We start from the raw sequence: 24097 nt of genomic DNA on the forward strand, positions 1-24097 counted from the left end.
ACTCCCGGCATGGAGAAGGGGGAAGAAACTGAGTGCAGATTAGAAGGAGCAAGCAGTAAGCTATCTATCAGTGCAAGACAATTTAAGATAATTACTAGGAGTCCCACGTACAGAAGGGCAGGAACTCAGCAGATAGGGGAAGGAGGGAAGGAGAAAGGGATTTCAAGGAATCCTCCCACCCCTGAGGCGAGCAAAAGCCTTCCCGGACACCTAGAGCCAGGCTCAGCCGAACCACATGTTGTCGGGGCGGAACTAAGGTTCCACCAGCCAATGGGCGGGAGCGAAGCTAAAGTTTTTTTTTTTTTTTTCCTGGCAAAGTTTGGTTCCCGAGCATGGGAGGAGGGGGAGGGAGGAGGATCCCCGCCCGTAGAACCAGGCGGAGCAGCCAATAGGCGTGCGGGGCCGGAGTGGAGTGATTCGACATCACGGCTCCCGGCGCGGCAGTGACCTCATGTAATCCTCCCGGGAAGCCTGCCATTGGGTCACATGCCCTCCGCGCCCTGGAGGGGGGCGGCTGTGGGCTGCGACGGGCTCTTCATCCGGACCTACGCGTGTCCTGGCTTCGGGCCGTTCTGTGCACCTGGCGCGGGGTGGGCGGCTCCTTGTAATCTCCTCTCCCCGCCCCCTCCTTGCATCTCTCGTTTTGCAAGGTTTCCCCTCCCCCCCAACCCTGGCGTTTCCCCCAAGAATCCTAATAACTACTAATAATAGCATGCCTTTATATAATGCGTCAAGGTTTCCAAAACGTTGCGTTTGCTAACGCATTTCATTCAGGTGCTCTTACTATTTCCAGGCAGACCGGTTAAGTAACTTGCCCAGCGTCCCACAGCTATATAAGTGTCTGAGGCAGGATTTGAACTCAGAAATGGTAACTAGTTTTGCGTCCTATCTACTGCCCGCGTCACTGAGCACCTACCTGCGCACAACAGAATCCAAGAACGTTATGACTTGGAGGAATAGCAGTCCAAATCATCTTGTCACCAGAACTAGCTGGACTGTGACGTGAGTCCTTCGGAATAACCTCTAAGGTTATCCACCTACGTGTCATCTCCCTCGCTAAAATCTAACCTTTGTGAGCTGTTTTTCTTTGTATCTTCAGCACCTAGCACAATGTTTGGCATATAGTAAATATGTAATAAATGCTTGTTGGTCGATGAACTGGAGGATGCTGAATTAGATGGAATCGGAACTGGAGTCAAAGAATAGTCATTAAAGATCCAGAGTCCACTCGGCAGGAGGATGCAGTTAGGACCCCTAGGACTTGTGGATGGACATGTCCCATTTAATAGTTTAACAATGACTTGGATGACATGTTTATCAGATTCACCAATGAACCAAGGTGGGAGAGACAGTTAACACACTGACCGATAGAATCAGGATTCAAAAGACTGGACTGAATAAGATGAAATTCACTGGCCATATACCAGATGAAAAATTCAACTTCACAAGTTCAGGCTGCTGTTGTCAGGCTGAGGTTTGGTTTATTTTACCATCCTCCCTCCTTTTCTATAATCTTCTCCTACCTTTAGAATATACATTAGCATGCACTGACCTTCACTCCAGGTCAGGATTTCTAGAAGCTGCTAAGGGCAAATATAAGCTTTAAAAGTCCTGATGAAGTTTCAAGACATGGTTATATGCCAAACCTTTGAAGACCTGTGGGGAATCATGAAGATTCCCCTGACTCCAATAAATTTTCAGTCTAGGCCATATCATTTTCTTTCATAATGGAGAGTCACCAAGGAGATTTTATTGTATAATGTCCCAGAATTCAATGCAATTAATATGACATTACTGTGAATAATTGGAGACTGTTAGCATCAGTAGAAAATTCTTTCATTTGAACTTTGTTTTAGATCAGACCTGATACAGATTGAGTGGCTCATGTTTGGGACTAGAATGAAATAAAATGCCCTTCCTTATCAAAAGAAGGTTTACTTAACAAGCATGGAAGAAATATTCAGCAAGGATATAGCATTAATTCAGTTGGACACATTTTCCTTGCCTTTTCATTTGCCCATTGTGGCACCCTTGGTTAGAAAAGTGTCTCAAGGATGAGAAGCCTTAGACTGTTAGAGACAAGTTAAGTATCATGTGCTGTTTCATTGCCTTTTAGGAAAAAAAAAAAATGAAGTTAGCCTACAGAAGGGAAAAATGATGCTTTTACCACAAATTTTATACAAGAGATAATCTGTGACATTTATGTTCATTTCAGGAATCTTTCATGTCATTGGAACCTTTCATGACTAGGATATGCAGGAAAGACACTTTGTTTAAAGAGAAGCTTCCTAAGGTTGTACAAATATAATGAAAAATACTTAACAGCTTTGTGCCTCATTTTCCCCCAATTGAAGAGAGCTTTGACCTACAGTTGTGATTCCCAGACTAAGGGCCAAAGCCCTCAGATTATTGCAAAGGGAGTCTGAATTCATATGCACACCAAACACTGTCATTTTAATTTTTTATTTAGCTCCAATAAAATATGCAACATGACTCAATAAATAAGCAAACATTATACTTTTTCTATAGTTTGTCACGCACATATGTAGATACTATTGTGATTAATAAAATGTAAATTAAGTGCATCACTGAATTTACAATAGTGTTTTTTTTCCCCCCTATCATCATGTCTTTTCTCAACCAAGAGGTACTGAAAGTACAATTGCTACCATATGGTTTGTTCCGAGAAATTTTTTGATATTTCAAAAGGAGTTTTAAAATTGGAAATGGCTGAAAACTGCTGACCTATAATCTCAAAGATCTCTTCCAGCTCTAACATTTTATTATCTGGCTCCCACTCTGACTTTACTCCCATTCCCATATCCCACCACGTTCATCAGAAATATAGGCCTTAAACAAAACCCAGAGAATTGAAGTTAACATTCCCATATTTCCCTACTTCCCACAAGTCTTCAGGATCTTATTTTGTTGGCAATTATGACTACTTTCTTTGCAGATTTATCTATATATTCTTCAAGGTAAAGCCAAGCTAGCAGAGAAAGTTAAGAATCAGGTTCCTCAGGTTCCATCTTATCCATTTTTCAAGGACTCCATCTAATCAGTCATGGGTTTAGAATTGAAAGAGGCCTTAAAGCTGTTCATCTCTCTCAGTTCAAGGTCATACAAGCAATTGAGTTGATTCAAATCCAGTTTCTCTGATTCCTGATCTTGTGCCCTTTCCATTATACTGTGCTAACAATTCTTGAAGCCCTTCTCTGATAATTCCAGCCCATGATAATCTTCCCCTCTTTTAAACTACCCTTATAATCAGCATCTTGTAGAGTAGCATTCAGTGTAACCAGGCACTAGAACCAACATTATGAGAATAACTGAGTCCCTTGATGACTGCAGCCATATTTTATATTTTTCTATCTCACCACTGTACTGATCACCCAAATCTGACTTGATTGGTTGAATGGCTTAAGCTAAAGTTTGAAAAAGATATTTTAAACCTTTTTAAATCTGAATTTAACAAAAAACAAATAAGAAGGGCATTTTCATATCCATTGTATGAGAATTATACATGATACTCAAAATATCCGTATCTATTGTGTACATCTTCTTTTCCCTTGAAATATATAATAAATTTCACATATAGCTACTTGTTTGTGAACCTTAGCTTAAGCCTTCCCTTTTCTACTTGACTGAGAAGAGCCAATAGCCTAATCTACTACACTGTAGATAAAGTTCTGGGAGTGTTAAGTTGACTCAAACATTTTCAAGCTCTCCCACCCTCTACTGCCCCTGGGTTCTTATAGATATATAACAACTTGAGATTGGATAAAAAGAGGATGGATCTGGTGGTGGGGGGAGGAGTACTTGGGGAATCACGTACCCAATAGCCAAGACTGGAGAGATTTAGAAGGGAGCCTAGCAGCCATTATATCTAGAGTTTCATTGTTTTCTTATGGGTTATTATAGATAGCAATAACTAAAACCTAGTGCTGTGGAACTATATTCGTGTTTCCTCCCTGCCAGTTGCCAAAGGGGACAGGACCCAGGTGGGGAGAAAACTTTGTATGAAACAAGGCTCTTGCATACCAGAGAAGTCAGTTTAAAGGACAAATGAGGTTGGATCCAGAGACGGCACCTTGACCAGTTGTTATCAGGAGGCAAGGTCGGGCAAGGGCTGAAACCCTGGGCTGGGAATGAGGACACAGGTTTCACTTAGCACAGTTCCCTGTGCTGACTATGTGACTTGAGTTCTCTGTAACCTAATATTCTTTGGCTTCTCCCCTCAGAGGCCTAGATTGATTCCCATACAACTAAGGTTTTGGTGCTAGCTGTGCTGATAACTAGATATGGGACCTTGAGCATATCACTTTAATAACTATAATGTTAATTTAACATTGTGTTTTTCACAAAGTAGTTGGTTAATAAATGTTGGGTTGAATCAAAGACTTCAGAGAGTCTAGCCGCCAACTCAACTTGTGGTCAAGTGCATCAAAACCCCTCCAAACCTGTTCAAATGGTTTCATTCCACTCATCTTTTGGAAAACAGAAGGTCTCATATGATTACTGGTGCTCTTTCTTCAGGGGTTAAACTTCCTCAACTTGCAAATCTTGGATAGTTCCAGTTTTTAGAGAGTGGCTCACTTACATGGATGTGTTCTGAGTATTAGCCCTGGCAAAGACAAGGCATAAAAGGTGTGATGTTTTTCTTGGATGCAATGGAGTGTTAGTTGTTTAGGGGATTAGTTATGGAGTTGCTTTGAAGCATAGCTTAAATGCTAGATTAGGGATCCAAAAAAATTTATTTTCAAAGATCAAGCTCTTGGAAGGAGTCTTTAGGAGCAGCTATAACTTGAAAAGCTAAGGGACTAGTTTAGGGGATTTATAGAAGTCTACCCAAATCACAGCTCTTGGGCTCTTCAACAGAATTCAGAATTTTAGAGCTGAAAAAGCACCTTGGAAACCTTTCTTCAACTTTCACATTTCAGCAAAGAAAAGAAATGATTTCCCTAAGATCATATATATCTCTTGCCTCTGGGAAGCTGTTAAAAAACTTGATGGCTTAACAAACAGCCAGTTCGAATCCGTAAGGATTTCATATGAGCCTAAGCTCTGAATTTTGGAGCACAAATCACATATTTCACTTCTGAGTTAATTTTTTTTTTTTAAAACAAAGATTGACCAAACATCTATTATGTGTAAGGCTATGAGAGAGACTGCAGCGGTCCTCAAACTTTTTAAATAGGGTGGCCAGTTCACTGTCCCTCAGACTGCTGGAGGACCAGACTATAGTAAAAACAAAAACTTTGTTTTATGGGCCTTTAAATAAAGAAACTTCATAGTCCTGGATGAGGGGGATAAACGTCCTCAGTTGCTGCATCTGGCCCGAGGGCGGTAATTTGAGGACTCCTGATTGTGGACACTAGGCTCAAAGGAAAGTGGGAAGATCATGATTTGTTTAGTGGGAGTTTGAAACCTTTAATCGAGGGCTACTTTTGAAAAAAAAAAATAGAGGATGAAGACTGGGGAATAGGGTACATTGGTCAGGTTCCTCCCACAGATAGCCACATCCTGCTTCATACACTAGGAAGTTTTGTTGTTGTTTTTATTGGAGTATTTCACATGCAAAAACCCACACTCGGGAGATGGTACTGGAATAAGATCAAATGGTAGCATTTTAATACAATGGTATCACCATTAGCCATACACAAGTTACATCCAACATCACCTGTTTATGGGAACACACAGCAGCAACATGAAAACTGGCTGTGTTGTGCTATTTGACAATGAATTTGATCCATTCTTCTTTAGAACAGATACATTCCCCATCTCAAACCCCCATCCCTTAAACCCTCCCAATTTAACCACTAGCTTCAGGAAATAAATATTCTGACCCCTCCCCCCAATAGTCACCTGGAAAGCCTATAGTTTTAATATACAGAGAAAAACTGCTATTTCTTATATAGTGTTGTTAACAACAGCTCAATGTACTTTGACAGATAGAAGGAGAGTTGTTGCTCCTAAGACTGAAGGGCCAAGGAAGAGAGGGGAAAGGGGAAGGAGAAGCAGGAGGAGGAGGTACTCATGAGGCCCAGGCTATAATCAGAAAATACAAAAAAGAGGGATCTTTTTTGAGAAGGAAAAAGGGGTTGTTGATGCAACGAACCAGGTGAGATCAGAATGAAGTTTTATGGTGAACACATGTGAAGTGCTTGCTATTGCTTTGTATAAATGGGGAGGTGAAAACACATCCCTTTAAACAAGACAGGAGTGTGGGAGTGGGGAAATCATCATCTGGGTCAATACCACCCAAACAGTTACTATGAATAAACTAAGACAGGTATTAATCATAGTGCAAGAGAAGCTGGGCATCCTAAGAACCAGTTTTTAGAGGGAGGTGCTGAGTCTGATATGGTCCTTACAGAATCACTGTTATTGACCCAAAGATTTTCTTCAACAGTCAAAGAGTTAGCTGAATGCTCTTAGGGAAGGGGTGAGGAGGAAGAGAAAAAGCGGTTGTGTGCTGAATCAGTGTTTCCAGAAAAAATCATGTCCTGTGCTTTATTTAGGGCATTTCTCATAGAATGCTTAGGCTGAATCAGTTTTCCCTTTCCCTAGAAGGAACAAAGAGACTGCCCAAGGGTCATACCTCCATTCCCTCTTCCTCAGGCCCAAGACTTAGGAACATAACCCCTACTTATAGAATTGGGGAGGGGACAACAAAAAGAACGACCCAGATGCTAATGTTTTGGCAAATGATTACCTTTGCTCAAGAAAGCTCTAAATAATAATAAGGGTGGCACAGAGACCGTGGTGAGGTTTTCCATAATGGAGAAAATATTTTGGGCTTGTTTAGTGGAAGGAAAACAATCTACTACTTCCATACCTAAGTTTTAATTGTGAGCTTTCAGAGAAACCCTTTACCTTGCCTAAGCAGGTAGACAGAAAGTGACAGTGGGACTTGGAAGGTTTGAGAAATAGGCTAAGAGAGAAGATATTGAGAGATGGAACAAGGATTTTCTTGGCCCAGGACAATGACATATTTCCTCTCCTGGAAGAAATATTTCGACTCTTTTCTCAAAAAGTACCACTCTTACTCTTTCTTACTTCCTTATCTTTGAACCACTTGGTTAGTTAAATATCTTAATGTATTCAGAGAGGGCAATGCTCAAGTGCTTGCCAAAGATGCACAGATGGTTCATGTAAAACCTTAGTTTTTGCCCTTCTCTACCAGCATTTCCCCCCCAAAAGTTAGGCAAATGATTAATTTTCACATTTCAGTACACAATGAGAAGGGAAAAGGTTAAACATAGCCCAAAGAAAATATTTTGACAAAATAAATATTTTAACCTATAATCAGGTATAATTAGTACTTACGAGGAATTCCAACAATAATTTAGTGTAATTAAGTACATACTATATCTGTGATTTCTAACATTTTCAGAGATACTTCCTACTTTGATTTCCCCCCCTCCTTTGCAATTCAGTTCCATCCTCAGGACTGCTTGCTTTGCTGACCCACATCTGTGAGCCACAGTACCTGTGCTCTGAGAGGGGAGGACTTGTCACAGGCAAGGTAAAAGGCCATCACCAAGAGACAGGTAGTAGTGATATTTCTATAGCTTCTGACTCCAACACTGAAGAAAAGGAGCTTCTTGGTTCCTTTTAGTAATTCCTGGCTGATATGTCATAAGCCAAAGCCAAAAGAAGATCCTGATACAGGACACACTCTCTCAGTATGATTAGCATACATAAAAATCATGGGCAAGAGACATCATGTCAAATAAACTTCTCACCAGAGCGCTTGAAATTCTCACAGACAATCAGGTCACTAAATAAAGACAATGTCAAAAACGGGGAAGAAGCCTCTTCCTCAAATGAGGGAGAAGAATTGAGCTTTATTAGCTCAGGAGAGGAAAGCTCAGAGAGACACTCGGAATGAGCAATTTAATAGGACAAGAGGACTATCTATGAAGATGTGCTAGAGAGGGCAACAGATGACATGGGAGTGGAACTAAATAGACTAGTCAAGACTGCAAGAAAAGTTTAGGTCTGTGAGAAGGTAATGTAGATAGAGGTAAAAGTGGAGAGAACTTCTCTGGAGAGCACATTAAGGAAATTAGCAGATGATGGAATGAATCCGGGAAAAAGAACAGAAAACAAGTGTAAGATCACCCAGATTAAAAAAAAAACAAACAAACAAACCCTATAGAGTACACTAAAAACTCTTAACATATTAGATAAGCAGGTTAAGGCTATTGAAACAAAATTAGGATGCCAGACTGAGTCTTTTTTTGTGTCTAGTAAGGTGCCACCTGAAAATGTTGACCTTCAGCCTACCACACAACCATATCTCCAGCTCGACTGTGTCCAGGCTTTCATCCATTGCTCCTTCAGCTCCTCCTTCTTACAGACATGATTATCTCTGGTATCAGATTTAATGCCCAAAAACTTCCAGATAATGGAGAAAAGAATGTGACATGTCAAATCACAATAACTAGTCAACAGAATGAACAACTCAATGTGAGGTCAAAACATTGTTGCCAACTAGACCTCTCCACTTCCTGGGGTGTTTTTCAAGACTGTGACTTCAGATATTCTCCAGAGGCCAGGGACAGTGTGTCAAATAAACTTTTCATGAGAACACTTGAAATTCTTGCAGACAAAATCAGGTCAGTAAATCTAGACAGTGTCCAAGAGAAGGAAGACTCTTCCTCAAATGAGGAAGAAGAATCGAGCTCTATTAGTTCAGGGGAGGAAAACTCAGAGAAACTTTCAAAATGAATGATATAATAAAGCAAGAGGGCTATGGAGATGTAATCGAGGTGGCAGCAGAAGAAATGGGAGTGGATTTAAGTGGATGAAGTTGTCGATGATCCCCATAGTGCATGGTGACATCATGGACCCACTCACTGGGCACTCACTTGTCAGCGGTACAAAATATCTTTCTGCTTTTTGCAAATCTGAGGTTAGCATTGACTGTGCTTGGCCATCATCCTATTCACCTTTATTGCTCATTTGATGATTGCAGCGTATGCACAAAGAAAGATATTATCAATTGGTACATGTTTTTTAGTCTCAGCAACTCAAATATCATTCCCATCTAACAAAGCTGCTGATGAATACATTGAAAAGGAGACAGTAGGCCATCTTTTACATGCAAACTAGATGACCTTCGTGCACTGTTTGTCTCATGAGAAGCTTAACTTTTCTGATGATGTGTTCAAAATTAATTCTCATTTATGGTCTGCATCAGTATCAACCATTTAAAAAGCACCAAGTTCAAAAGAGATGCAGAACAGCAATATCTTGCTCCTGAAACCAATCTCATAGAATACCTCTTTTCAGTAATTTTTATTCAGTCTCATTTTTATTCGGTTTATTTGATTATTCGGTCTTGAATATGACTTCTTTTGTCATGACATTATAGGCCTTGTAAACCATAACATACTAATTTCTGGACTTGCTCTCAAAGAAAAGCCACATTCCTTCCTTGGGATAATTCAACTTCATATCCATCTGAGAATGTAAATGGATCTCAGATGTACTATAACCCTTTCTCAGGAGCATTATCTTTTACATCTTAAATGATTTATATGTTCTCATCAAGACTTCTGAAGCTACTGGGTCATAAATGGTATCAAGGAAAATAAGAATCCAAAAGGCAATTGAAATGATTAAAATTATTACCCCAATCTGGATGTAATCAATGACTTAAGAACACATATTCATCTTGTGGATCCCACTTGTTGGTCCTTCTATAGAACTTGATGCATTTAAACATGAGATATCAGGAAGTGCTTCATCTACTGCAGCTCTCCATTCTGTTGGAATAGGTTATAAAAGGTCCCTTATTCCCTTTACAATGTTTAAAGATCTCTTTTTGAATTGGCTAATATTGGAGAGCTGAGCTTTTTTTGTAATCACAGTTATTAGGATCATAGGAAAGATCTATCTATTTGCTGTAGGTGGAAGATGGAAGGTCTCTTCAGGCCAAGTACACTAAATAGATAAATAATTAAAGGAAAAAAAAAAGAAACATGGGCAAGAACTAAACTGGGGCCATTTCTGACTACACAGCCCCCAAAGATGTGACTGACTCTGAACCCCTAAAATGCATTACAAAACTGGAGAGGGGATTTTTTTTTTTTTTGGAAGATGTGAATAATAGTTTTTTACTGAAAAGCCCATTGGGCTCACCTGGACCCAGGGCCACGAATAGCTCTATTGTTGAATTCTTCTCTGGATACACAGCCACCTTTCCTCAGTACAGCCTTGCTCCCTTTCACTGAGATCATTGACCATGAAGCCCTTTTGCTGCCATCTATCATCAACTGAAGCATCTCAAAGCTGCTCCCTCTACTTAACCGAAATAGGTAAATATAAGAATTTGAGGTAAGAAGTGCAGAAAATGATTCTGAAGCAAACAAATATATTTCTGTAATGTAGGCTGCTGGGAACAACTTCTCCCTCTGTGAAAAATAGAAGCTAAAGCCAGACTAAAGAATGGGGAAGGGCCTAATCATCATACTCTCCTATTTCAGATATGGATAAAAAAATTGGATCTAATATGTTAGCATTCTCTTTTATAAAGTGGGAGAAGGAAAAAGACTGTAATGAAGCATGTCTCCATAGCAAGTTAGCAGCTGGAGAGGGTGAGAAGATTATGTGACTGGTATCCCTCCACAAGCAGCATTTTTTCAAAAGACCACAATGTGGCTAAGGTGCTATCATGCAGGTCAGCACTAGAAGAAGCTTCAAACAATGGCCTCAGGGACTTGGAGCTACATGGTTTTCTCAGGGTCTGACTAACCTCCTTAGAAACCTACATAAAGACATGGGATCCAGAGGGGCCTGGAGATGCTGGTGGCTCAAATCTGAAATTTAAGAGGTTTCAAACAACGAGAGGACCATTCATGCTCTACAGTTTTTTTTGTTTTTTTTTTTTTTTGGGGGGGGAACTTAACTTTGTTTTGGATGGATCCATGTACTTCCAATTGTGCCTGAGAGATGCCTTAAAGTGACTTCATGCCAGAAGCTGAATCTTAGAAAGATAACATCATCTGTCTGCCTGGATGAATTCCTTGAAAGCCTTCATAGGCTGGGAAAATTACAGTCCTGTGACACAGGGAGAAAGCATAAGAATAATATGGTTGGAAAGAAAAGATATTAAGGCATCTCATCCAATGATGTTTGCAAGTCTGGCAAAAAATAAGCCAGTTCTGGTCCCTCTAAGAGGATAGTTATTGTAGCTCAATTTCAGAGTTCAAGTCAATGGAGAAGAGAATGAGAAAGAAAGAAACAGTAACTGAACCTCTCTGGCATAAATCTGACTTTAGTATTCTGTGCTACTCTTCCAGCCCCCCAGGTTTTAAATGATAAGAGAACATTAGATATAAGGACATCATACATGAAAAACCACATGAAAGGGAAAATGAGAGAAAATAGGAAAGAAGGCAAGAATGTGGGAGGAAGTGAGAATGAATAGAGGGAAACATAAAAAGGCAGGAAGAATGTCTAGGATAGGGAGGAAACTGTGAAAATGGGAGTGACAGACCACAGAGAGGATCTTAGAGAGGGGGGGGAAGAGAACAAAAAAGTATAGCCCAAGGAAAAGATTAACAGCAGCTTAAAGCTGCCTAGATAAGTTCCATAAGGAAGATATTTAGGTGTCATCATAGTTGAGTATGATTTTATTGAAGTTGAGCTAATTCTTGCTAGTCAGCAAGTTCAAACTAAGAGTTAGTTCCCTAGGCTCAATGTTTAGGCACACTCACTGACTCTCAAAAGCCTAAAGGAACAATACTTATACTTATTCAGGTTACAGATATCTGTGGTCCAACTAGTGTCTCTGGTTTTTCACCATGAGAATCAGCCAGAGCTAAATCTGGCTTCTGGCTTAGCCACAAGAATGGTATTTAGCCTCACCCAGAACCTGAGCTGCCAGGTCATGTCTCTGCAAAATCTAGTCCCTGATTCCAATACATCCTTTCTTTCCTGAAGGAAGAAAATTAATCTGCTCTCTGCCAGCCAACAGTGATGGCTCTAAGCCCATGTTCTCTTGTTGAAACTCCTTTGACTTTATACATGCCATTGCCCTGGGCCACAGAGAGGCCTAGGCTGGCCATGACATGCACAATAATAGGAGCTGCATTTAGCCTATTAACATCAGGTTGTACTCTGGGCCAAGATGAACATCTACCCCCAGATGTTCATGAGGAACTCTGCAGACTTTAGGAATCTCCATTACAGAAAGCAGCATCTGACTCAACAGGTCTAAATGAAGCAAATTCAGACTAACTCATGTCAAGTAGCTGCATACCAGCTGGTGAAAGTCAGTTCTTCAAGTACTGGCAAGGGGCAAGCTATTGAGAGCCAAGTGTAGGCAATGTCGGGAAGAAAGAAGTCAAAGAACGACTCTCTTGGCTACAGCAGCGTTTTCCCTTCCAGTTACTGTGCAGTAGCAAGGTTTAACATCTGGCAGCTCTGGACAGGAAGTCAGGGGAAAAAGACAAGAGCTAAATGAGAACCCCTCAAATATCCAGTTTCAAATAAGCCCTGATGGATGGATGCAAGCCCTGGCAAAGTGACTGCCACCTCCTTGGACAGCTGGACACTTCCCTCAGGCAGCCCATTAGTCAGTTTTGCAGATCATCCTGCGGATCTGGAGGCATCTGCAGAGAGTCAAAGTGTGGAAGCAGACCACAGGCGCTGAGAGCACTCCCCTGAAACAAGGGGCTAAGGTGCAGAAAGATGACTTCAAGTTTGTCCGATGGAAGAGACTCAAGCTTACGATTGTGGTGTCAGGGCAGGGCCAAAGGAGTGTAGAAGTGCCTTAGTGTTATAGTAGCTAATAAAGTTGTTGGGAGCCCAAACAAGCTAACAGAGCAGGGCTTAGACAGCCATTCCTTCTGATAAGGTGGCCTGTAGGCAGCAGAGGTGCAAAGCTCACTATGTAACTATTCCAGAGTCACACATGCAATACATTAACAAACATCAAAATACTTTCTCCAGTAGTCAGGGAGCAGCTTTTCCTAGTGCAAAATCCTTTTAAAGCATGAGAGTTAAGGAAATGGGAGAACCAAAGAGGGATGTCCTCAATGTCTTCCAGTGAGATTATTAAACATCAGTGTTAACCCTATATAAGAGAGTCAAACTGCTATGACCAGTATCTGTATGATTTAATACCGATTTTCATTGATACCCTCAACCCCTGATCTCCTTCCTTCCCTTTAACTTCCTCTTTATTAACTAGATTTACTGGAAGCCATATAGAAACTACAGTCCATCAGAGGGTGTACCCTCTACAATCCCCAATTTCTTCAGGATGGCAATGCAACCCTTTGCTAAAGAATTCAAGCTCTATCTAGCTAAGTGGGTAGAGCCAAATCCACTAAGGAACAATTGGCATAAACTTACAACAAAAGGTCTTCTATGGGTATGCCTGGAAAGAGAGATCCCAAAGGACCTACATAATACAAAAAACTGACAGGAAAAATTCTCTGGAACACTGGGAAATAATGCAAAACTTTTTAAAGTGCTAAAAATCCCAAATATCCCAAGGTTGTTTTTTTTTTTTTTTAATTATATCAAGTTAATGCATGTTGATGAGCAACCAAAGGAGGGAAGGCATCAGACCACCATTTAGCCTCCTGAAGCCAAATTGGAAAAAGTCACAGTGAAAGGAAGAGAAGAAAGAATGGAAAACCTCATGAGATTTGACATATCTTCTGAACTCCTCACCTAGACTCTCCATTCAGAAGTCCAGGAGACAGAGAAGTAAAAGAAGGTGGAAAGCAGAATTCTAGAGCAGGAGTGTGATATGATTTGGACCTATAATAGGAAACATCAAGAGTAAGATGTTCCTTTACTTTAATCCATCCTGACCCCAAGGATCCTCCATTGTCTCCTGCTAAATATTTGGCTACAAGGCAAGGGAAATAGGAAACCATCTTGAAAAATCACCTCAAGGCTGGGCAGCAGCTTTCTACTTGGTTTCCAATATGAGAAAAATGAGTTCATGCACTTAGGTTTTTCAGGAGGAACTAGGGAGGTAGGGTGGGTGGGAGCAAGGGAAGGGAGAGGTGGGTTTCAGTAGCAGCAGCCAATTTCACACAGCCTAGAAAGGAAAAAGGTGGTTAAAGCAGTATTGAAGAGTGGGAGACTTAGAAGAAATAAAATAGGGTTTGAAAGGAGAGATGGGTGAAGTTTCATTTTTAGTGAGAATGGTATGCCTGACTGGGGAGTAGGAAAGGGTAATAGATACAGGAGGAATGATGAGGGGTGAGCATTCTCCGTAACTGAGGAGAGTACGGTGTGACCAGACAGTAGTGTTCTTCTGCACAGCACAAGGAAGGAGACCAAGAAAATGTATCACAGGGCAAAGAGGGCATCTTCAGAATGCTCTGGCTTTTTTCTTCCAGATGTGTTTATGGGTAATGTCGGTGCCTCCACAGGTGGGGAAGGTAGATTGGGGACCATTTCAGCAGCTTTGGCTCTTTCTTCAAGAAATTTGTCAAACTCTGCAACACAAAAGCATTTTGAGAGCTAGAATTACCACAGAAGCCCAGATTAAATTAATAAAATCAATTTTTTCCACAAGAAACTTAACTTCAAATGGTTTCCACCGCACCATCTATTTTTGAAGGCCATAAAAACCATCACAGAGTATTAGATCTGGGAGTCAATATCTGAGTATAGATCCTCCTTCAGATATTTAATAATTGAATGACTCTAGGCAAATCAATCCCTGTCTCAGTCTTAATTTCTTTATTTGTAAAAGGGACTCATTGACCTCTAAAATTTCTTCCAGTTCTAATCTAAAATGCTGTGAACTGACTTGTGTCTGAAGAACCAAAAGAAAGATTTTTTTTAAAAATAAAATTCACTAACTAGTTTTTCATATTCTGGTTTGATTTTAACACTGCAAATTTATTTCCCATGGACCCCTATACCTTGCTCCCTGTCTCTTCCTACTCCCCACCTCACTCAAACAAAGTTTTGATCACACTGTCCCTGAAATCAATCAATTTTGTTGTTATCGTGTATAATGATTTTCTGGTTCTGCTCTTTTCACTTGGCATCAATTTATGTAAGTCTCTTCAGGACTCTCTGAAATCATCCTGTTGGTAATTTCTTACAGAACAATAACATTTCATAACACTCATATACCACAAATTATTCAACTATTCTCCAAATGATGGGCATCCACTCAGTTTCTAGTTTCTAGTCACACAAAGAGAGCTGCCACAAACATTTTTGCACATGTGGGTCCCTTTCCCTCCTTTAAGATCTCTCTGGGATATAAGCCCAGTAGAAACACTGCTGGGTCAAAGAGTATGCATAGTTTGATACTTTTTGAGCATAGTTCCAAATTCATTGCTGCTCTTTTGGTGGGCTGCATACCAGTAAAAATCTGGGATATTAAAAAAAATTATTATAGCTTTTTATTTACAAGCTATATGCATGGGTAATTTTTCAGCATTGACCCTTGCAAAACCTTCTGTTCCGACTTTTACCCTCCTTACCCCCACCCCTTCCCCCAGATGGCAGGTTGACCAATACATGTTAAATACATTAAAGTATATGTTAAACACAATATACGTATATATATCCATACAGTTATTTTGCTACACAAGAAGAATCGGACTTTGAAATAAGGTAAAATTAACCTGAGAAGGAAATAAAAAATGCAAGCGGACTAAAACAAAGGGATTGGAAATGCTATGTAGTGGTTCACACTCATTTCCCAGAGTTCTTTCACTGGGTGTAGTTGGTTCTATTCATTATTGAACAAACGGAACTGATTTGGTTCATCTCATTGTTGAAGAGGGCCTTGTCCATCAGAATTGATCATCATATAGTATTGCTGTTGAAGTATATAATGCTCTCCTAGACCTGGGATATTTTGGAAGAATATGCTGAGATATAAACGACCATAAAGTACTGAATGAGGTTCCCTGAACAAATTAAGAAATTATTGGAAGTTACTTGGCTGCATCTACTGGGAAAAGAGATACAATGGCAATAATACTAAAGTATAAATGTCTGAATAGCAAACCCCTTCTTAGAGGAGGTTTTGATAAGAGAGGGGAGAAAGAAGAGGTTATGAGAAACCTGAAGGGGAAAAAAGGAAAAGTATTAGAGGCACTGAAGCCCAACCTTAGTGATAGAGAGAAGGAAATGGGAGTTCCAGAGAGGGATTACATGGTTTACACAGTGAATTATCGGTGAAGCTTAGACTAGAACCCAGTCTCCTGCCTCTCAGTGCACAGCTTCTTCTACTACATATCAAATTGAAAAAGGCTTCACTGGGTTAAGGATGTAAATGGTTATGGGGTGGGATGGATGGGAGGAATGATAGTCCTCAGGGTTGAATTCTTTTGCTGGAGGCACCACTTTACTAAAATAGAGAAAAATGAAAGGCTACTATGGCGTTGTTTAGGGAATTAAGAAAAAAGCTGGGATGAAGAAAACAAGAATAACAGAAAACTGCTTCCTAACAAATCAACTATCCAAAAAAAAAAAAAAAAGTTCCTTTTTGGTTTGTTTGATTGGGGTAGGGTGGGGGAGCATAGCCAGGGTAGGATTTATACACTGTAAAATTAGAGTACAAAGACAATACAACTTGACAGGACTTGTTCCTTAATACTTTTTCTAGGTGTGTTGTACCTTAAGCCACAAAATGGACAGGGCTCATAAAACTTGCCCTGCTATGCGTCTAACATGCAAATATAACCTGAGTTACTGGGCTGATAGGATATTAAATTCAAAAGAGGGGAAGGGCTGGTAAGTTTTGGGAATTTTTTTACTTTAAAAAAACTCAATTTATAAAGGTTCTAATAGGTAAGGTAAAGAGAAAATTAAACACTAAAGAATTTATTTAGCTTTATGTCTCCCAGGCTCCTAAAAGGTGATACTTGATGTGGTCCAGTAGCAAATACACCAGACCTGAGAAAGGAGACCTGGTTTTTAATTCCAGGTCTGCTATCACCAGCTGTTTAACAATAGGCAAATCACTTCCCTCTCTGGACTTCAGGCAACAAAAGATTGGACTAAATGGAAGCCTTAAAAACGTAAGGCTTCTTTATTCTCTAATATTGTCGTGCTTTTCCTGGGCTGGTTTGAGAGCTCCAAATGTTGGCTATGACTTCACATACAATTTTCCCTCTGCTACCAAAGATCTCACTGAACTTGGTTTGGGGACAGTGGACAACAGTAAAAATTTCATGTTACAAGATCTTCCTCTCCTTGATGGCAAGGGGAAGCTTATCTCAATGGAGAATTTAATTTCCTTTTTTAGAAAAATGTTAATTGGAAGCTTTTTCAATCTTCCATGGTAGGTTTTTTCTTAGGGAGATGGGAAAGAGAAGACAATACTGTTGAGCACCTAACTTAATTTTAATCAAGAGAGCAATACAAATTCACCGAAAAGAGGTAGGGGAAGGAATAAGAACAAGAAGTAGTGGAAAGAGCTCAAAATCAGCATAGTGAATAAACTGCTCAATTTCCAAACCACAGTTTTAATTTAAAAATAAAGTAGCTTACTCCTATTATTTCTGTAAGTACTCAGTCTCTAAGGCTTCAATGAGTTTTCTTCCTGGATGGTTGATGCAGTTCAGTCACAATGCTCCAATGCCATTCTCCTCCCTGACTTTGAAGAGAACACTTCCAATGCTACAGTGGCTCTGACTGGTTGGTTCTAGCCAAGAATAAGTTGGGGGGAAAGGAGAAGAGGAATTTGCAGGCTTACATACTGTCTTATGATGGCATTTGACTTTTCATACATATCTTCCCAATCAGATTGTGAATTCCTTAAAGAGAGGAACCACAGCTTATTTGTTTCCTATAGTTGCTATAATGCCTCAAATGGACCTGATTCAATGCTCACTAAGCATGTTGAAAAAAAGAATCTTTGGCAGCAAAGATCATTTTGTATGCTACATGCTTACCTTCGCTGGTGACTCCTTCTTCCGGCTCATCACCTTTCTGCGATGGGAACAAAGACAAGGTAGAGTTAGTGTCCCCAGAGGTGTTCTAGCCCTCCATTTTCCACTTTATCTTTTCCACTGTCCTCCCTGGTCCATGGAAACACTGCATGGCTGGTATATTTACAACCAGGGCCTTTAGATTCCCAAGAGCAAGGCAGAATGGGGAAAGGTACGCAGCTCTCTTTTTGCTATAAAACAAGTATCATCCTGTCGGAAGTCAAGGGATGAATCACATGACCCCCCCCCCCCCCCCCCATTAGGGTCCTGTGATGTTCTCTCAGGTCATAAGATGGCAGAAACTATGAGCATATGCTACAGATGATGGATACTGACTGTTCTAACTGCAATTAATTCCTATTCCTTCTTCTAGCCTCTTTGCTTCTAAAGAAAAGAAGAGCTACTGAAGAGGAAGAAATACATCCTTTGTGGAAGCTGTTTCTCGGTCTTTTTGAAACTGTGAAATACTACTATAGTTGGCTAGATCTTACCAAGCTCCTATCACCTCCAATACTTACTGTATTTTTAAATTAGAAATTTTAATGAAAGTTAATTAAAATTATTTCATTTTGAGAATTTCATTATACTCACAGATATGATTGATCCACTCTGGAGTGTTATAAAACCAGGGTAGAAACGACAGTTTAGAAACAATTAACAAACTCCCATGGACCTTATTCTCATACCATCTATCTCCCTTGCCAAAGAAAACTATAACACGAAAGGTTTTCGGGAAGGTGAATGGGAAGCAAAAAGAATCCCAGGTTAGTAAGGAAGCCACATTTTTTACTTTCATAAAAAAGAAACTGATGGGCTATATTAGATTTTATGTACTGTTCTACTTGATAATGAACTGCTTTGGAAAGTCTCATTTTCTCTAAAGTTGGCACTTGAGTGCTTGAGATGAGTGGGAGAGGTCTTGGTCTTGTTCTGGGTCTGTCATGGATTCATCTGACAATAGTGGAAGGAAATGAAAGGTTGCTAAATAGTTGTGCCTTTTGATATCTGGACAGTTGATGCAACTAGTCCAATGGAGAACAGTTTGTTAGGGGACAGTCCAGATATTGGAATAATTCTCCATGAAACACGAGCACATTAAGTCTTCCTCATTTTCTCACTGGCAATATATTTCTAATAGTAGAAAGGGTGATTTTTTTTCTCCCCTATATTCTTAATAATTATGAGTTTTCTTATGGTAGAAACACTGCTTATTGAGGAAAGGGTCTTATAAAATTCAATTACAAATCAAAGAGACACATGAAAGAAGTCTGATGGAGGTTTAAAAAAAAAATCCTGAAGGTTGGGGAAAGGGAGGGAGGGGAAAGAAAGGAGAATGAGTTTTCAATCATATATGAGACTAAGAATATACTACAGACTGACTGGAACTTCAGGTAGAAGTATCCTGCTAAGCTGGAAAGACCAGACATCTATGTGGACTACCTGCTATTGAAGGCAAGCTTTTTACTGATTTTGTTAGTATATAAAATGGATAACTCCAGTTTTCAGGGAAGGGAGGTTAAGAAGAAAAAAATATATACATACATATATATATATAAAAGTCAAAATCTCACCAGGTCCGTACTGAGCCACACCTCAATGTCATCCATGACAGAGGACTGCGCAACAGGGATCTATGGAATGCAGCAAAGAGGGCCACCGAGCCAGGCAAAACCCACAAACAGCCAGGGCAAAAAGAAAACAAAATACCGGGTACAAAATTAAATAATCAAAAACCACCCGCCTCCCCAACCAAACTCAAAATACACTGAGCAAAACATGACCAACAAGGCACACAAATTTAAACATAAGAATGCACTGAAACAGCAACCAAATATGTAAGAGCAACATGTGAAGTAAATCATAAATAGGCAGGGTAAACCAAACAAGGAGTGGAAGGAAAGAAATCATAAAAAGTGGAGCAAACCAAAAGGGATACTAAAGGGGGGAGGGAAAACATGGCAGTACACGTTCTTAAAATGGATAACTTTTTGACTCTTATTTTAGTCTTTGAAAAGAATCATACTGCTACTACAGACAAGGGTGGCCATGGGTGGCCAACTTGCTGAAAATGAAAGGTTTTAAAGCATTTATTTGAAGATTACTTCTGGCCCTTCATTTGTCTAGGCAAAATAATTTTGAAATTTTTTTATTGAAGGGAAGGGTAGTAGGAGAGATGAATGAGATGGATAAGTGGCAACAAGGAGATAAAGAGATGAGGGTGTTCTGAGGATAGGAAATAGTGGTCCTGCCCTGGGCTCTAGAATACTTTTTAGAAAATGGGTCTCATATTTCCCTGGAAGCATGGAAGACTGAGATGGTTTCCAAAAGGAGAAATAATTTTTGTCTGTTGTTATTTTCAACCTAATGGTTTATTTAATTGACTGAGAATTTAAGCAAATTGAATAGTCAAATCTCTCATCAAAAATTTTAAAATAAACAAACCAAAAAAGCCTCTCCACAATTATTTCTGGGAAGAAAGCAGAAGCTAGTCACTTTTTCAGGCACAAATACCTGATATGATGATGTACTAAAAATCCTTAATGTGGGCAACAAAGTAATGTCCACACAAGCAAAGTATGCTAACTTCTAAATGCTTGATAAATGCCTTTCTTTCACATATACATGCAGATACATAAATTGTGCCAATTTTTAGTTTTTAAATTTTAAAATGAGGATATTAAGCCTCTGGGAACTTATAAAATGCTAGTACTCAAGAATTGTTGCTTTGAAAGTGAAGAATTATCTCAAACATATAGATATCTATGAATTCCTAAATTATCACTATCACATTTTTATACCTTTTTTCATACCTTGCTGGGGAGTGTAAAGGAAAAAGCCTAGAACCTGAAAAAAGACCTAGATTTGAGTCCCTGTTCCATCACTTATTAGCTCTGTAGCCCTAAGCAGGTCACATTATCTGTGTATTTTAGTGTGTCTACATATAGCTCTATATCTACATAGTGTTTGGAATAATATTTGCACTCCTCCCTCAATTCACAAAGTTGTTTCTGAGAAAGATGCCTCATAAGACATCAAGAATTATAGAAATAGGGATTAGCTAGGTATTGCAGTGGATAGAACACCAGCCCTGAAGTCAGGAGAGCCTGAGTTCAAATCTGGCCTTAGACACTTAACACTTCTACTTCCTAGCTGTGTGATCCTGGGCAAGTCATTTAACCCCAATTGCCTTAGGGGAAAAGTAAAGAATTATCTCAAACATATAGATATCTATGAATTCCTAAATTATCACTATCACATTTTTATACCTTTTTCATACCTTGCTGGGGAGTGTAATGGAAAAAGCCCAGAACCTGAAAACATTCTTTCTGTTATTTATTCATGTCTGACTCTCCGTGACCCCATTTGGTGTTTTCTTAGCAAAGATACTGAAGAAGTTTGCCATTTTCTTCTCCAGCTCATTTTACAGATGAGAAAATGGAGACAAACGGAGATTTGCTCAGGGTCATATAGCTAAATAAGTGTCTTAGGTCATATTTGAACTCAAGTAGATGACTTTTCTTTACTCCAGGCCCAGAATCTCTATTCACTGGGCCTTCTAGCTGCCTTCCAACATTTCCACACCACTCCAATTAGTTATTTGAGGAAAGGAATTGTATCTTTTTGTATTTTTGTAAAAAATTGTATATATATATTTTTCCTTTTACTGAGTCTGGTACAACAGCTAATATGTGCTAAGAACAAATGAGTTTAATACTGAATCTCCTCAGTATGGTGATTTCAGGAAAATCCAAAAGTTAGAGCATGGGGGAAATTGTTCACTCTTTTTGATTTACCAACTAAGTAATGTACAAATCATGTAGCAGAATCCAAATGATTAAATATGTCTATAGGTGTTTTTAAAATGAAATCTGAAATCAGGTCAAAGAAAAACATCATAATGTAATAAAAGAATATTTCATGTTTACTTTTACTATGAAATGAGGGCGTTAGACTAGATGACCTCTTAAGGTTCCTTACAGTTTTAAATCCTACAATCCAATAGAATCTATGACTGGGACCCAGGGGAGCTAGATTCTAGTTCTTAATTAGTTGTATGAACTTAATAAGTCATTACCCATCTTTTAGATGAGTGGGTTGGACTAGAAGAACTCAAGTCTTTTCTAGCTCTAACATTTTAGGATTCCATAATTAAAAGGCAAATCACTCAACTCTGTGGTGCACTGGCTTTCTAATTTGGGAAACAAATGACTCAGAAATTGCTGGAATGAAGTAGTTAATGTATCAAAGGTCATTCACTCATTTATTCCACAAGCATATTTAAAGGGCCTACAATAATAACACTAATACTTGCTGCATGTACAAGACAAAAATCAGATAGTCCCTGCTCTTAAGGAACTTGTCCCTTTTAATGGGCAGGAGGCTCCAGAGCAGGAATTTCCATCGGGTATATTTGTTAACAGACATACAACAGAGATTTGGTTTTGCACAAATGAGCTATTTGAACCTTCATATCCTAATAAACACTCTCCTATAATGCTAGATGATTTCTAATCACATATATGTGGTCAGACATAAAACTTAACAGGACACTGTTTTAAAAAGGAAAAGAAGTTTTTCCTTTCCTTGTGAAGTGGCTGTAGAAACACTAATTCAAAGGAAACTGATGGTGAGGAATAGAAACAGCTTTATTCTCCAAGGACTAATAGGCTAGGAAAAGACTGTACAGCAGAAGTGGAAGGGATTGCAGGGGTCATAATAATAATAATAATTGATATTGATAGAATGTTTTAAGGTTTGGAAAGCAGTTTATATACATTATGTTAATTGAACCTCATAACTACCTCCATGAAATAAGTACTACAAATATTTTAAACCCATTTTATAGATGAGAAACTAGGTCCCAGAGAGGTCAAGCAACTTGCCTACAGTAACACAACTAGGAGTATCAGCAATGGGGTTTGAACCCAAGACTTTCTGATTGTACTACAATTCCTCAATTCCAATCCATCCTATGCCAGAATAGGAATCGCACTGCAAATGCTCTGCTATGTGGTTATCTAGTTTCTGGTTGAAGACATGTAGAGAAGAATTTGCTACAAAAGAAGCTCACTCTTTTAGGGACAGCTATGATTTTAAATTTTTCCTTACTTCGAATTAGAAATGGACTCTTCATTTTCTACTCATTGCTACTAATTCTGCCTTTTGGAACTGAGCAGTTTTAGGGTTTCTTTCTAAAGTGAATGTGCTGATGTCTTAAGGAACTTAAACCATTGCCATCTACTAGATGATAGTAGGAACAAGCAGCATATTTAAGAGTCCCTTTAGCTGGCCTCCAGTCTTAATTCTGCCTGTTTATACTATCCATGTGAACTTAGCAACACTATTCTGAGCTTGTTTCCTCATTTGTAGGCAGTTGGATTAAATTATTTCTAATGTCTTTTCTAAACTCTTACACTCTAGGTCTCTGGGATGTTGTACTCCAATTCAAGCTAAATGTTGCCATTACTAATGGGCTAGGAATGAGTTAGGAAAAGTCAGGATTACATTCATTTTATGTGAGATCACATTCAGAGGATCCCTTCACTAACGTCTTTCTATGATTGCCTTTTTGAGGTGATCTTGAGTTCTCAAAGTCTGTCAACAGAACAAATAATTTCATCAAATTCGACTAAGACAGAAAGACTTTTGAATATGATCTGGTATCTATGTGGCTGAAGGACAGACCTAGCCAAATTTGGAGAAATTCATCTGACTGCATTGCATGCAAGATGAGTTTTTTTTAGTCATGGCAATTCTTGAAGAACATCTAATAAATTATAGAGAGGTTTTGATTGGGCACCAATCAAAATATTCCCGCTAACAAACCACAGACTCTTGATATGTACAGAGGTCTAGATTTTATTTTTTAATCCATGTGTCCAGCTGGTCCAATGACAGAGACAACAAAAACAAACCAAAGAAACTAAACAGATCAATCTTAGAAGGCCTGACTCATATTTCACTTCCTCAGTGAAGATTTTCTGACCACTCTGACTTAATTCTCTTCTTTTGGATTCCAATAGCACTTATTTGTCTGTACCATTCCTTTCACAATTAATAATGCCTAGATTGGTAACATCTCTTCTATTGTTGGTCCTGAGTTGCTATTTAAATCGTAAATTGCTTTTTAACTATCTTTCAAGCTTATATCTTATCTG

At 39.2% G+C, this 24097-nt stretch overlaps 1 protein-coding gene across 4 annotated transcripts in view; it reads right to left on the bottom strand.

The window, feature by feature from the left end:
- Positions 1-2447: 2447 nt before the first annotated feature.
- Positions 2448-24097, bottom strand: part of TOM1L2 (target of myb1 like 2 membrane trafficking protein) — a 183926-nt gene continuing 162276 nt past the window's right edge. For 3 of the 4 annotated variants that reach the window (XM_051997717.1, XM_051997694.1, XM_051997702.1), the window contains 3 exons: positions 19511-19570; positions 17904-17940; positions 2448-14474 (listed from right to left, as the gene is read on the bottom strand). In XM_051997717.1, coding sequence (XP_051853677.1) covers positions 14326-14474; positions 17904-17940; positions 19511-19570 — 246 coding nt within the window. In that variant the 3' untranslated portion in view covers positions 2448-14325. The remainder of the gene's footprint in view (positions 14475-17903; positions 17941-19510; positions 19571-24097) is intronic. The other variant, XM_051997709.1, reaches the window with a different exon arrangement.

Source organism: Antechinus flavipes, chromosome 1 (assembly GCF_016432865.1).
Source record: "Antechinus flavipes isolate AdamAnt ecotype Samford, QLD, Australia chromosome 1, AdamAnt_v2, whole genome shotgun sequence".
In the NCBI taxonomy this organism is placed as follows: Eukaryota; Metazoa; Chordata; class Mammalia; order Dasyuromorphia; family Dasyuridae; genus Antechinus; species Antechinus flavipes.